The sequence below is a fragment of the Balaenoptera physalus genome (assembly GCF_965194825.1).
Source record: "Balaenoptera physalus genome assembly, chromosome: 14".
NCBI classification, from domain to species: domain Eukaryota; kingdom Metazoa; phylum Chordata; class Mammalia; order Artiodactyla; family Balaenopteridae; genus Balaenoptera; species Balaenoptera physalus.
The window spans coordinates 54,823,171-54,839,797 of record NC_138893.1 but is presented as its reverse complement, the minus strand read 5'-3'; the positions used below and the strand labels follow the sequence as shown (position 1 = coordinate 54,839,797).

General features: G+C 35.1%; 1 protein-coding gene across 1 annotated transcript in view; it reads left to right on the top strand.

The window, feature by feature from the left end:
• CC2D2B (coiled-coil and C2 domain containing 2B) overlaps window positions 1–16,627 on the top strand; it is a 102,109-nt gene that overhangs the window by 8,161 nt on the left and 77,321 nt on the right. The window contains exons 5-9 of the mRNA XM_082423828.1: window positions 2,434–2,517; window positions 6,258–6,456; window positions 6,799–6,935; window positions 7,036–7,164; window positions 15,127–15,336. Of these exons, the coding sequence (XP_082279954.1) occupies window positions 2,434–2,517; window positions 6,258–6,456; window positions 6,799–6,935; window positions 7,036–7,164; window positions 15,127–15,336 (759 nt within the window). The remainder of the gene's footprint in view (window positions 1–2,433; window positions 2,518–6,257; window positions 6,457–6,798; window positions 6,936–7,035; window positions 7,165–15,126; window positions 15,337–16,627) is intronic.

Sequence of the window (16,627 nt, the reverse complement as noted above, 5' to 3'; positions counted from 1 at the left end):
CAGATTTTGTTCTGAAATACAATGTGTAATCACATATTTGAAACTTCAAATGACAAAATCACTCACATCTTGGGCGAACTGCATTATTTAGAGTAAAGGCTAAGCAGCTTTAACAAAAAGATTCAAAGTAAAGTGTCTTAATTAAGATAGAAGTTTTATTTCTCTCTAGTGTAATAGATAAGTAGTCCAGGCTACTAGGAGAGTTCTGCCATCTTCAACACTTAGTTTCCATCTCTGAGTCCAATGGCAAAGCTCCTGTGTCTTCATTTGCTAACCAAAGGGAAGGGAGGAGGAAGAGAGCCATAGGATTGCAGATTGATCTCTTACGGGACAAGACCTGAAAATTGCACACATTATTTCCACTAAAAGGAACGTGGGAAAAAATGTCTCTGTATCCAGCTAAAATAAGTTCTATTATTAGAAATGGGAGAAAAGACAGCAATGAACAACTAGTCATTTCTGCCATAAGCAATGAGATTATTTTAAAAATACTCTCAAATTTTAAAATGTAAGGAATGTATTTCGGGTTTTTAAAAAACTCATCTTTGTCTTCACTGCAGGGTCCCTCTTGGGTACTTAGTAAAAATTAATTAAATTTAATAGTGAAAGCAGACTAAAAAAAGATGATTGTATACATGTTGTTCATTCAGCAAATGAATAAAAGTGAGCCTAACTTTGATTTAATTTAACTGTGAATAGTAAAAAATTGGAAGTTTGTCAAGATAAGTCCATTGAATATTAAGAAAAGAGGTAAAAAGGAAGAGAAATTGGCTTCTAAGAGTTTCCATTACAAACTGCTAGGAAGGGATATCTGCTCAGGAAGTTGAGGATTTTAGCAAATGATTTTGCAATGAGCAGAGACAGAGGGAAGTAAAAGTATATATGGACAATTTATATATCAGTATTGTTGAAAGGTACATGACTTTTAAAGTTAATGGGACAGCGATATCGTAGATACAAAGAGGATGTAGGATAAGCTTTTGTATTTTACATATTTTTGAATTCTTTGGTTCCTAGAAACTAGCAGATTTCCTCCTTCCTTCTTTCCTTTCTTTCCCTCCCTCCCTCCCTCCCTCTCTCTCTCTCCCTTCCTTCCTTCCTCCCTTCCTCCCTCCCTCCCTACCTTCCTTCCTTCTTTCCTTCCTTCCTTCCTTCTGATTCCTCTCCCAAACCTCTCTAAAAACAGTTCATTTAAATGTGTGTGACAAAGAAGTGATAGGTGATTTATATTTGAAAGATTCAGACTTGACAGTATTGAAAAATGAGAGCCTATTTATAAGCAAGTTCATCACTAAGAATATGCCACTTTTAATACTTTTAATTATCTCTAAGTTCACAAAAGATTATTGGTGGGGTGGGGTGATACTTGTATGTGAGTGCGTTCATACATGAGAGCACCCAAAAACAGGGAGAGAAAAAAGAGTTTGCCCTGAGTCCACATTTTGATCTAACTGTAAGGTAATGCTCTCAATACTCTGACTAGACTGAAGAGATAGATTGGGAAGATGGAGAAGATTTGGACCCTATATTTTTATTTTTTAATTTAAAAAATTTTCTAATTGAGATATAATTGACATATAACATTATATTACTTTCAAGTGTACAACATAAGGATTCAATATTTGCATATATTGGGAAACGATCACCACAATAAGTCTAGTTAACGTTTGTCACCACACGTAGTTACAAAAAAAAAGTTTTTTTCTTGTGATGAGGACTTTTAAGTTTTACTCTCTTGACAACTTTCAAATATGCAATATAGCATTATTAACTAGTCACCATGCTGTACATTATATCCCCAAGACTTACTTATTTTATAACTGGAAGTTTGTACCTTTTGACCCCCTTCACCCATTTTGCCTACTGCCCCCTGCACCCCCTGCCTCTGTTAACCACCAGTCTGTTCTCTGTATCTATGAGCTTGATTTTTTGTTTTGCTTTTTAAAAATTTCACCAGTAAGTGAGATCATATGGTATTTGTCTTTCTCTGTCTGACTTATTTCACTTAGGATAATGCTCTCAAGGGCCATCCATGTTGTCACAAATGGCAAGATTTCATTCTTTTTATGGCTGAATAGCACTCCATTGTGTGTGTGTGTGTATGTGTGTAAATCTTTGTCCGTTCATCGGTTGATGGACACTTAAGTTGTTTGCATATCTTGGCTATTGGAAATAATGCTGCAATTTTATTGTTTTTTTTTTTTTAAATCACAGTTACCGGACCTTAAAAACAAAACAAAATACAAAAATAATTCATGAGCCAAACAGACTCAAAGTTAAATATAACTTGATACTATCTCTCCTACTGCTTTTGGTTCTTGAATAAGATACGGTTACTATTACCATATTACAGAAAACTACTTCTTTCCCTTAAAAGCAGAAAAAGCTTTCACTTCAACACTGAATACTGGTTTACCATTGTTTAATCTGCAGACTGAAGTCTCACTGGATGAAGGTCTTTCGTTTTTTATCCTGAGTGGTGAAGAAGACTCAACTTTAGGCCAGTCTGCAGAGCAGGTTGGATTTGTTTCCCTTCCTCCTACATCCTCATTCTCAGGAAAAATTACTCTTTATTAAAGGCATAGAATGAAATACTTGATGGGAGGTGAAATTTTTATTATTGAGCTGCCTTCTCTTTGAATTGAGAAGCTGCTCATAATAATAATTCCTAACATTTATTGAGTGCTTACTGGATGCCCAGTGATATTCTAAATTTTAAATGTGGATTGTCTCATTCAATCCTCATAATAACCCTGTGAGGTAGGCATTATTATCATCTCTGTTTTATAGGTGAGGAAACAGGCACACAGGGGTAAGAATTGATAGAGCCGGGAAGTACAGGCTATCAGCTCCAAAGCCTGTGTTTTCTTTTGTTCCTCCTGTTCATTTCTCCAAGTGCCCACGTTGTTCTCCATAATCTCTATTACTCTTCATTGATTCCCCATTCTTCATCCCTCCTTGTACAATCCCAGACCCTTCTAATTTCTGTCAGTTCTTCCCAAACTCTTCAGCCCACTGTTATTCTCGGGCCGTCCTTTCCTCCAGTCCTAATCAGTCTCACTGGTCTTTCCCATCTCCTGATTTGTCAGTCTCATTGGTCTCCCTTCTGCTCCTATTCCTCTCAACTTTCTCCATTCCTCTCTACCTTCAGATCTCTCTACAGTTTCCTTGAGCCCCCTCCTGTATTTCCAGAGTTCTACCCAGTATCTTCTGACACCTCCCAGTCATTTCCAAATCCTTCAGGTCCTCCTTTTGAATTTCTCTTGGGCCCCCCTTTGCCTTTCTACTTACTTCTCAGTCTCTTCCATTCCCGTTTCTTTGTATCCTGTATCCTGCTCCAGTCTTTACATTCCTTTTGTTGTTGTTGTTTGTTCCACAGAAAAGAGTTTTATCTTTAAAAAATCTAACAACTTTAGTATATACATTATAAAAACTTAATGCAGAAAACCATGAGGAAGAAAATAAAAATCATGTGACATCCCACTGCTCTGAGATAAACCACTATTACCATTTTTTCATACTGTTCTCTATGCTTATACCCATATATGCACACACAGACTTTTATATAAATAGAATCACAGTATAGCAATTCCATTTTTCCAATTGCTCAGCCAAACCTTGCTGTCATCCTTGGATCCTCTTTTACTCACATGCCTCATATCCAGTTTGTCACAAATCCTGTTGGTTCTACCTTCAAAGTATCCAACCCACTTCCAGAACCCAGCCCACTTTTCATCACCTCCCCTGGCACAGCCTAGTCTATGCGGCCGTAACCTCTCATCCAGATCATTGCCATAGTCTCCCTTTATTTTTACTATTGCCCCAACAGTCTATTTGGTATACCATACAGTAGTCAGAGTGATTCTGTTAAAATCTAAGACAGAACATTTTTTTAAACACCTTCTAATGGTTTCCTATCTCACTCAAAAAAAAGCTGAAGTCCTTATAGGGGCTTCCACGGCCCCCTTAGTACCTCTCTGACTTCCTTTCTCACTAGTTTCCCCTTCTCCCACCCAACTCCGGCCATACTGGCCTCCTTCCTGTTCCTGCCTCAGGGACTTTGTACCTTTTAACTGTCTAGAGAGCTCTTGTCTTATCCTTATGCTCTCTCCCTCACTACCTTTGGGTCTCTGTTCAAATGACACATAATTAAAAATACTGTGCCTGAAAACCTTATGTAATAGTACCCCCCAACCCCCCATCCCAGTATTCTCTAGCCACTTATCTTGCATCATTTTTCTTCATGACATTTATCACCACCTCACATGTATTTCTGTCTCTTTGTTTATATTCTTCCTTGAACATATTAGGCACTCCATATTTGAGTGAATATTGAATAAATGAGTATCAAACATGCACATGCTCTGCCAAGTCACCTGATATCCCAGAATCCCATGATATAGGTTAAGGAATGGACTTTTCAGGGGAAACAAGAGAAGGTCCACCCAGCAGAGTGCACCAGGGCGAAGCGCTGTGGTTATGACTGCTTTTCCTTCTCACAGGGAAGACATGAGAGAAATTAGGTCAGTGGGGCAAGTAGACTATTTGGGCACAAGGAAGTCCAGGCTTGGATGTGGGTTGTTTAGAGAAGTTGTTTGGAAAAGCCATCTGCCCTGCACCTGGTAAGTTTGGGGACAATGGGAATCTACTGTCCTCATCACAGGGAGGGAAAGCTACTGTTTTGTGGGAGGCTGAGTGTGACTGTGGCTCCTTCCTACTAGGAGAAAGGGGAGAATATCTCTCTTTCTCTCTCTCTCTCTCTTTTTTTTTTTTTTACCACATCATACTCAGGTGCATTCATTTAGACTTATGCATGGAAAATTAGGTGGTTGCCTTCTGACCTCATGCTTCATGTCACATAACAGCTAACAGCACAGACACTGGTCTGCTGTGAGCTGCATAGTGAAGACCAGCAAGGTGATTGTATTGGTTGAGATCATAGCTTGTCTCAATCTAAAAATATAGGTAGATGTAGTGGGGTAGGATTCATGAAAGAGACCTACATGGTCATAAATAAAAGGCTGGGATCCAAAGTGAGAGCCTGACATGACTCAGCCATCAGGGCAGACCTCAGCTCTGAAGGCAGGTTGAAAGCCCTGGCCCACACCAGGGGTGCGGTGAAAGTAGCTTGGTAATGGGACCTACAGCAGGAGCAAAGAGCCCCTCTTTGTCTATGATTGGAATATTCAAAGAGATCCCCTATGTGAAGATCCCCCAAATCTTGCTCCTAGATATCAGTGTCATATCTTGTTTGACTTCTGAAAATGATGCCACAAAGATTTCTGGATATAAAATACTTTCTTGATTTCATGACAGGGATATAGGGAAGGTATGATGATGTGATGACTTGATATGAACCTAGGTGATGCTTAACCATGTTACTCACTTAATTTTGTCAGAGTTGATCAAGGCCATCTACGGTTATCTATTCAATGGAATTCTATTATTAATTCTTTTTATTTAATTATTTACCCCTAAATGTATGTTTTTGAAAATTAAGGGATTTTTATTTGCATGACTCACATACTCTGTCTCCTTCTCTCTTTCAACATATGTAGATTTTAAGTTAGACAACTAAAGTCATCCAAAATAAATTGGTGATTTTTTTTGTGAAGAGACTCATATAAAATTTCTGATATGATATAAAAGTATACATTTTTATATTTAGTAATATATCTGTTTCAATACCTACATTCAGATTGTTTGTAACTTTTATATATCATATTTCAGAAATGTATCATAATCAATCACACTACCACAGACTTCTATTTGTATCTTTACTTTTCTTTCTTTTTTTTCTTAAATATCATCCAGAAAACAGCATGACTACTCCACATCACCTTAGGTAGTACTTCTTTCTGAATGGTGGAAAAAAATGGGGCTGAAGACCACATGGCTTGATGTCTCTAGACTTTGCCCTACACTGTGAATTCTCAACAGTTGAAATATCATAGTCCAATATTTCAGAACATTTTCCATAGGAGAGGAGAGACTTGAATTGTAGTTCTTTTTCAGTAGCCTTTCATTGAGAATTTCAATGAAGGGCTATAGAAAAATCATATTTTATAATATTAAGCCTTAAATGAGTTCCTCTGTGTTCAATGAAAGTTCATTGTCACACAGTTTCAGCTTGAACTTGAACTGGGTGGCATAGATCAGAAAGACTTCACAGCAAGATTCTAGTACCTTTCATTTATCTGCATGTTAATCATTGAGGACAAGCACGTATACTTATTTTTCTTTTTGGTATTCAACAGAGATCAGTAAATGATAGTTACCACAAACACTTTTCACTTGGTGATAATTTACAAAACTTTGCTGAGGGCCGAGATGAAGATTTTAAGGAAGAAGTCATTTTCCTAGATTTACTTGAAGTAAAGGCTGCTGATTATGAAGATGATCAGGAACAAGTTAAAAAACAACAGGCAAATATTTTTGTTCCAAGCAATTCTCCAGGTAAAGTTTTTACAAGAAAATATTCAAGTCATTAATGAATCATATTGTAGGATAATAGCTTCTTTGTATGCTGGATAGATAAAAAGTACTGATTTAAAATTATAGAAATTTTTGTATATTTGTTCTTCATGCTTTCTCTGAGTTAAAGGGAATTGGTTTAAAGAGCTCATTCATTGTGTGTGTGTGTGTGTGTGTGTGTGTGTGTGTCTGTGTGTGTGTGTGTATAGACTTTCTGCTAGGCTTTAGTGGTAGAGTATATGATAGTTCCCTTTTGCTTCTTGTTTGGTCAATACCAGTTTAATATTTTGGACTTTAAAGTAATATCTAGGTTTTGTTATTAAGTGATCAACCAACTTAAACTGCCAAAAGATATGATGCCACGCATTTTAGAAGAAGAAGGATTCTATGTTCACAGAAAGCCAGAAATATATAAAAAGACCTGCAACAAAATGGAAAACCGCCTGCTTAAACTAAAAGAGGCAAGTTCACTAGCTAACCAGGGAAACCACTCACTGATGGTGTGTTACATTTGTTTTTAGTGTAATATTTACTTACTATATTCTTAAATATTTTTGATAGGGGAAGTGTTGGTTTGAAGAAAGTGGAGAAATAATGTCATTACCTTCACCTGTTAGACGGTCATGGAATTTCAGACTAAACATAAGTAAGGAACCTTTAAATCCAGCACTGAAGACCATATACAGGAAGGTAACCAACAACAGTTTATTTATGATTATGGTTAGAATTCTTGTAATATCAATTATAACTTATATACTTATTTTTGTGGTGTTAATTCACCTTTTAAAGATATTAGTAAGTCTAGTAAAGGCAAAACTATGATGAAATCTTAAATATCCATTAAAATTATGTTTTCAAGGAATATTTAATGATATGGAGAAGTGCTCAGAATAAAAGTTAAAGTTAAAAAAAACAATGCAAAATTTCATATGATCCTGATTTTATAAAAATAGATAACGAATGAATGAATGAATTTATCAATGAATAAATAAGTACGTACATATATATGTATATAGATAAAAAGACTAGAAAATATATCATAGTTAATAACTATCTCTGGATAGTAGGACATAGGATTATTTTTATTTTCTTTGTTATACTCTTTTCTATTTTCTAAATTTCAGAAATGAATATATGTTATACTTATAATTAAACTAATTTATGTGTATTCCAAAAGACATTATGAAAATTAGCAGTCCATTAACCTAATGAGAAGAAATACTTAGACAGAAATAGTTATGTTAAAAATTTGGCTTGAAAAAATTTAAATAAGAATTTTGTACAAAAACCTAATTGCTCAATCACTTGCATTAACCATTCCATATATAGGAAATATGGCTGTAGGTAGATACAAAGTGGAAATGATACTTCCTAAAAATACAGTTGACCCTTGAACAATGCAGCGGTGGGGCACCAACTCCATGCAGTCAAAAATCTGCGTACTGCTCTCTCTGCCTCAAAAATAAAGAAATTAATAAATTACTCATCCAAGGGCAGGAAGCTGAGACAGTTTGGGTAGACTCAGGACTCAAACGCTAGTTCTTTTGATTCCACACATTGTGATCTCTAATCGAACACCAACTTTTCCCCACACTTAGTTAATTTAAAGATCTGTAAAATGAAAATATAGATACTGTATTTATTGAATAAATCTGTGTATAAGTGGACAAGCTCAGTTCAAACCCATGTTGTTTAAAGGTCAACTGTACTTACAGGACTTCATTCTCTATTCCCTCTGTTGCTTTAAACCTGTGAGTTACTTCTCCTCTTCTAGTAATTATATGCCTTCTGTAGTTAATGCTTTTTCTTTACAGTTGCCATTCTGTGTTTCTTGCATATTCCAGTAGCTGCAACATTTTAACAGCAAGAGCACTTAGTTCCTTATAAGGCTGTTACTTCTCAGCCTCCATAGGAAATGAGATTTCTCCCTAAACTGAAGAGATTTATACTTTTGGAGGTCTCTTTCTCTTTCTGTAACATGTGAGGATCTTCTTTCTTTATGATATATGCTCTCTTTCTTCTCCACAGTTTCTATTTCTTTCCCAGAGAGACTAGAAAATTTAAAATAAAGTCTTCCTTATGTTGTAATATGTTTTTTATATCTTTATACCACTCATAAATTTCTTTCAGGATTTTCTAAAAATACACCAAAACTTTTTGCTGCTAAGAAAATCTTTTACCATTTTACCATGCAAAATGCATTGAAGCTTTAATTAATTGTCCTACTTTTAAAATTAAAGACATATACAAAGATTTTTATCATGAATGAGTGTTGACATTCATCAAATGCTTTCTCTAAGCCTATTAAGTATTGTAATAGTATTTTCTTAACTTCTAATGTGGTGAATTACACTGATTTTCAAATATTTCTGAAATAAATCCCATTTGTGATGCATTTTCTTTTTATGTATTACTGAATTTGATTTTCTAATATTTTGTTCAGGATTTTTGCATACATGTTCCTGAGATAACTTTTTCTTTGATTTTTCTTCCTTGTAATGTTCTTGTCAGATTTCCATCTAGGTTACACTGGCTTCAACACAATTTGGGGAGTGTTCCCTCTTTTTCTCTTCTCTGGGAGAATTGTATAAGATTGGTGTTATTTCTTTCTTAAATGTTTGGGAGAATTCACTGCTGAATCCATCTTGGCCTGGAAATTTATTTGTGGGAATGTTTTCTATTATAAACATATTTTTTAAAAAATAAAAGACTGTCCAATGGAAGCACATCCTGTGTTTGTGGATTGGAAGACTTAGTATTGTTAAAATGTCCATACTACCCAAAGCAATATACAAATTCAATGCAATCCCTATCAAAATCCCAATGGTATTTTTCACAGAAATAGAAAAACAGTTCTCAAATTCATATGGAACTTCTAAGGACCCTGAATAGCCAAAACAGTCTTGATAGAGAAGAGCAAAACTGGAAGAGTGACATCATCATTATGTCAGAATAAGAGTTTTCTACCATCTTTCTCTCCAGAGAACACTGATTTTGACAATCACCCATGGACAAGACTGCCATTATGGAATTCTGAGAGTCCAGTGGAGAAGTTCCAGCACACCATTGAAGTAAATGGTCTAGAATTCTGGGTTGGTTGTTATTCTTCTTTTAGCGTTTTGAAGATAACTTTCCACTTATTTCTGAATCTCATTGTTTCTACTGAAAAGTCAGCTTAAAGTCTTACTGTGGTTTTCAGTTTTTCTCTTTGTCTTTGGTTTTCTACTATAATATGTTAAGGTGTGATTTCCATTGTAATATGTTAAGGTATGCTTTTTCTTTATATTGATCCTGCTTTGGGCTATTAGGGCTTCCTTAATGTATGCCTCCATGTTATCCATCCATTTTGGAAAATCCTCTGCCATTATCTTAGTAAATACTGCTTCTGCCCTAATCTCTTTCTCTTTGTGTTCTGGAACTTCAAGTATACATATCCATTTTATCTTCTGCTTTTGCATTGTTTTTATCCCTTTTTCCCTCTGGTTTAGTCTGAACATTTTCTGTTGCCCTGTCTTCTAGTTCACTTAGCTAACTTTCTACTGTGTTTAATCTCCTGTTAGATCCATCTAATGAATTATTTCCCCTTCTTCACTTATTTTTTACTTGAAAAGATTTCTCTTTTTTGTACCTTAAGGAAAAAGCATTCTGTGATCTTTGTTTTTGTGTTCCTTCTAGTTTAGGCTTAATATCTAAATACTTTTAAAATTTTTAATTATTTCTATTACTCTATTGTTACATCATTTCTGAGTTTTCCAAATTCTGGTTTGTGTTCTTTAATGTCATAAAATTTTCTTAATGTCTTTTGGCTTGTTTTGTAAACCACATTTCTATTTTTATGTTTTTGAATGTCTTTCTGGTATGCTTTGATTGTGGGGATATTATATTACTGTTTATTCATTTTTATTATAGAACCTTTGTATAGATTTAATCTTGAGCCTTTTCTGCTGTTCATTCTTATGTTAAATTAGTTTTCCTGAAATTTTAGGAAAAAAGCTTGTTTCAGATAACTTTTCTGATGTCACAGAATTATGTTGTTTTTGTGTAATGTTAAACAATATAGTGGCTGTATTCTCCTCCCAGATTTTTTTCTGTACCTTCTATTAATCTCTGTGGTGTCCCTGACCATCTCAAGTTTTATTCCACTTCCAGTAGTTTCTCTTTAGTGTGAAGCCTTGTCATAAAACTTTCTAGGGAGTAGGCTCCCCTAGCTGCTTCAGAATTCCTTGCTGTAACCCATAACTGGAGTAGACAAAACCTCTAACAGTTTTAACTGCTGGTTTTTTTTTTTTTGGCTGCATTGGGTCTTTGTTGCTGTGTGCGGGCTTTCTCTAGTTGCAGCGAGTGGGGGCTACTCTTCGTTGCGGTGCGCGGGCTTCTCATTGCGGTGGCTTCTCTTGTTGTGGAGCACGGGCTCTAGGCGTGCGGGCTTCAGTAGTGGCGCATGGGCTTAGTTGCTCTGCGGCATTTGGGATCTTCCTGGACCAGGACTCGAACCCTTGTCCTCTGAATTGGCAGGTGGATTCTTAACCACTGTGCCACCAGGGAAGTCCCCTTTTACTCTATTTTTATAACACATTAATAATAGCTACTTTAAAGTCCATATCTGGTAACTCCAATATCTGGGTCCCTGAAAATCTGTTTTTATTATTTGTTCTTCTCTCTTGATTTTGCGCTTTTAGTCCTGTCTTTTATTATAGTTGGTATTTTTAAAATTATATTCCGTATATTATATGTGAAAAGTTGTAGAAACTCTAGATCATATCTTCTTCCAGAAAAGTTCCTTCCTCTACTTTTTAGGCATATTGAGTGGGGATAATCATCTTAATCCAATCAGGGACTTAACTGATTTCAGACTGGGTTGCAGTTTTGTTAAGGCTCAATCTGTATCTAAGTCTTCTGTTTACCTAATCTCTTCCCTGCTTGACTGTAACCAGGGTAAGGTTTTCTTTTTGTTTTGTTTTTTTAAATCACTAGCACATATCCAAATGCCTAGCATATAGCAGACACTCAATGAATACTTATATTATTTGTAATGGAACTCATCACTTCAGTAGATGTAAGCTTTTAGGCTCCTGTATAATTTAGAAGAGAAAGACACCAGTTGACTGGCATAATCTTAGAAAATCCTATTTTCTGCATGGTGCCTATCACACTCTGAGAACCTGGCAATGTCTCTGCCTCATCGTAATTCATAGTATAACACATTTACCAAGATTTTATAAATGACCCCCTCACCCCCACCCAACAGTGCAATATCTTTCTGTTTTTCCCCAGTTTGGTTACTATAAAATCCATCTCCATTAAAAAATTAAAAAATAAAAGGATAAAAGAGGAAGGAAGGGAAATCCCATATTTATTTTATCTTGTTTTTTGCTGTTATCTGACATAACTTTTGCACATTATGGTGACAGTGTGTTTTATTTAAATTTTGCTCAAGATATAGCACAGATCTTTTAACATAGTTATTGGAGACCATTGCTCTTGGAGAAGGAGATCCTTGAAACAATGGCAGTTTGCTGAATGAATGAATGAGTGCATGAATAACTGAATGAACAAAGCAATGATAAGTAAATGCAGAAAATATAATTTTTGGATAAGCATTAACCGCTATCCAGATTAACCTTTGTAACCATCTGGAATCCCAAGTTGGAAACCATTGGGCTGAACAAGTAATTTTTCCTCAACTGCGTCTGTTCTAGCTTCATCCAAGCTAATTTCAGTATTTCATGGATTCTTAGAGTTGGGAATAAACGTAAATGTCACTTCACCAAGCATATAAGCTGAGTATTAAAATTCATTCTGTAGCAGCATCCTTAACAGGTAATGTTCTCAAATTAGTGTCACACAAATGCCTCTGCCTGCCTTTCCCTTCTATCTTCTCTACATTTTTTGCTCTGCTCAGCCAGCCATGGAGGCCAGGTTCATTTGGGGTTTCTCACTGGAATAAAAATAACATAAGGGCCATTGAAGCAGAGATAATAGCTCCCTGAGTATCAGAATCCTCTCTTTGCTGTTGCCTCGGCCAGGTACTTTAATACTCTGTCATACCTCTATTACCCCAGGTCTTATTTGCTTGTTTTTTGTTGACTAGTTTTGCCTAATTATTTACTATATGCCCTTTACTCCTTCTTCTGGCATTCCTCTTATACATTTACCTGGATTTTATACATGTGCATGAAAAAGTTATGTTTACGCTACCCTGTAGTTTATTAAGTATTCAATAGCATTATGTCTAAAAAAACCCCAATGTACATACCTGAATTAAAAAATACTTTATTGCTAAAAAATGCTGTCATCTGAGCTTTCAGGGAGTCATAACCTTTTTGCAGTAGTAGCATCAAAGGTCACTGACCACAGATCACCATTACAAATATAATAATGAGAAAGTTTGAAGTATTGCAAGAAGTACCAAAATATGACACAGAGACGGGAATTGAGCAAATGCTGTTGGACAAATGGCGCTGACAGACTTGCTCAACAAAGGGTTGCCATGAATCAATTTTTACAAATTAAAGAATTTGTAAAAAAAAAACGCAACATCTGAGAAGTACAATAAAGCAAGGTACAATGAAATGAAGTATGCCCGGATCTAAAACTATATGGCCACTATATTTCCAGAATCACCCATCTAATGAATTCTTAATTTCAGATATTTTCAGTATATTTTTAGCTTTAAAGTGTTCATTTGACATTTGATTCTTCTGTATATATTCCAGTTTTCTTGTGGAATGCTCCATGTTTTCATCTTCTCATCTTTTCATGTATTTTATCTTTTACTCTTTTTAAAACACATTAGTAATAGCTACTTTAAAGTCCATATCTGATCAAACTCCAATATCTGGGTCTCTGAAAATCTGTTTTTTTAACTTGTTATGCCATGTAACAGCATGGATGTTTTTGTACTTTCATCTGGTTTTTGATTCATTGTTGCCTAGATTTTTGTTCTTATGGTCTAACACACTTACCTAGTTCTAGAAGTTCACATAATTCCTTCAGTCAACTGCTGCTTTTAACCAGTGTCATGGAGCTTACTATCTCCCAAGAGAACTCATTTCAGTATTAGGCAGTTCCAATTGTTTATTGTTTTCTGTGTGAATTAAAATCTGCTTCCTGGATCACTATTGCTCTTTTGACTTTGGCCATAAAGAACTCATAACTACTTCACTTATGTGACAGCTCTTCAAATATTTGAAGCCTACTTCCACCTTTAGCTTTTGCTTTCCAGTCTAAACTTGCTTCCTTTGACTATTGTTGGATATTCCGCCATCTCAGTTACCCTTCTCTAGCATCTGAGCACCACAATCAGTAGGTATTGAATAGGACAGGACCAAGGGCAGAGGCTTGTGTTATTCCAGTAGAAACCCAAAGCAAGTAAGCAACATGGCTATTCGTCCAGTACTGAATCTGCTTAATAAGACAGGCATCTCTAGCTTAGCAACTTGAATTTCCAGAATTATTCAGTTATAATTTGGTTGTTTAAAATGGAAACTATTTCCTTGGTGGTTTTGCCTGGTTAATGAACAATTTACTACCGATTACTAAATTTTATAGGTGGAATTCAGTGCAGGTTTCCCCTCTCTGAGTTGGCCTTTACATTGAGAATAGAGACTTACAAGATAAGGATAAAACAAAAACAAGCTTTATGACTATTTTCTTGCCTCCCCTCAACCCAAAGAGGAAAAAGGAGGAGATTCCTAGCTCAGGAGAGAGGAGGGAGGGAGAGATGTAGGCATCATCCTGGTGACCTACAGTCCTTGAGAAGCACTGGATATGCCACATCAGATCAGGGGTGGGACAGCAGTTTTTTCAGTGTAATAACAGGTGTAATAGCAATGACACAGACTGGAGGGTATGTTCTACTACTACAGATTGATCCAGAAAGAGCTCATGCTGTTTTTTTTAGGTGGTTGCAGTCATGGCTTATATCAGGAGTGGCTAGCCATTCATGAATTAAGCTGTACATGCTAAGTAACCCACTAACCTTCTCAAATTGTATCACTAAAAACTAATCACATGACTATTCAAACATAAGTACTTAAATTCAAAGTAGTGTACTAAAACACTGTTGAATCATTTTTAATACAATGTAAGGCCTACGGATTTCAACTAATTTAGAGACAATCTGGTTTACAAATGGAGACAGTCTCATGTATAAAGAAAGATGGTCTCCTTATAAGGTAACATTTGATTAGAGAGTCCAGGCCCCTCCTGGGAATTTTCCAGGGAATTACCAACATATTCACTTAGGAACAATGTTTTAATAAGGGTTTGTCATTTAACTCTGGCCACAGATGACTGTTAGAACATCACATAGCGAACTATTGACCCACCAGTTCTAAACACTATTTTTCATAGTGCTCCTATAGGAAATTATTTAGTGGCTTATAACTTGAAAGTTCAACCTCTACCAGCACACAATAGTAAGGTAGATGACAGTAATTTATAGCAAGACGATTAAAATGCTGCAATATAAATATATTTTATGAAATCAAGGGCTATAATCGATTTTGAGGAAGGAGCAAATAATTTTTTTTTGCTTTTCTGTATCTCTTAATTTTCTTACAGTTAACATATTACTTTTTTAAGAAGTTACTTGTAATTTCAAAAGAAATAGAATAAAATTAATATCTTGTAAACATTTTTCTTTAAAAGGCAGTGAAATCTGATCTAGAAAGCTCTATTAGGAACAAAATGGAAGGTCAAAGGGAAAGGTACCAATTAGATCTCAACATTGTGGGCTTGCAATTCAGTCATCATCCTCTCTTCAATCAAGAACAAGTATTATGTGCTAGGCTGCTCCAACTTTATGAGTGTTTTCAGGACAGGCAGCAACAGAATTTATCTCAGCTGCTTTATGAGAAGGTGAGAATGGTTTTCATTATATTTACAGAGCTGAACTTTTAATATTGAAAGAGAAAAGAGACTTCTTAGTACAGAGCAAGCTATCATTGAATATTTTCCCTTAGCACTTTGAATATTTAATCAAATAAAAGAATGGTTGATTTCAGTTTTCCTGAAAAGAAACTATAGGAATTAACTGGCCAGGGAGGCAGCCTCAAACATATCCTGCAGGATATTTAGCATCTATAAATGTTTGCTAATCAATGGTATTCTTGGTCCTATGACTCAAGAAGAATATTTGAAATCATTACTATTTAAAAGAGCCAAATGGCTGCTTTCAATCTTGTAAGAGTGTATTTTTGATAACAATATTAGTGACCTTGAATCTCTCATCAAATATGAAGAGTGTTAGTCTGAGAATGATTAATCCAAATAGTCATCTAATGACATCATAAAGGGTACATAAAATCTGAAGAGAAATCGAAGGAGTACCCACTGATTATTTTTATGAATTTGCACCTCTCATCTAGACTCTGTGCTGAGTTTTTGATACATGAGCATTTTGTTAACTAGTGTTCTCTCTGAAAAGATATTTTGATAGGTCTCATTCAGCTACTTAGTACAGTTAAAAATAAATATTTAGTGAGGTATTTAGTTAAATATTCAAACCTAATAGAGTCACCAAGATATTCCAATAAGCTGGAAATTAATTGTACCTTAATATATCTGCTTTTTAAAATACAAGTGCAAAAACTACAGGACTTAATCCATTTGATTGAATTTTCACATAGCAATTGTATGGGAGAACTTAACAGATGAAGACCATGAATTAATAAGGTCAGAATATTTCCTAAAACAAATATTGAATATTCTAACTTTTAGTTTCATATGACCATTGTTTTTATAAATGAAGGAATCAACTCTGAAATTAAGATGTAGGTCATTGAAAAAGTGACTTGATTTATAGATTTCTTCTTAATAGACAGTTTTCCAACAGTATTGTGTAATTTTTGAAGTCTGATCTAGCAATATCAATTATATTTCACTAGAGTACTATCTACTACTGTACATAAAAACTCTACATTTGTTTTTCATGTAGCATGGGTCTCTGTATAAAATAACATTTGGGGATCATTATTTGTAACATGTTTTTTATTATTATTATTATTTTGATTCTTAGGAGCCCAAAGTAATTTCTTAGCTGATTTTTACTTTTCTTCAATTTATTCTTTTATGTGCACATAAACATTTTCTCCAATTTCCTGGTAAATTGTAAAAAGAGTAATTTGGTAGGTCATGTACATGCCCTTCT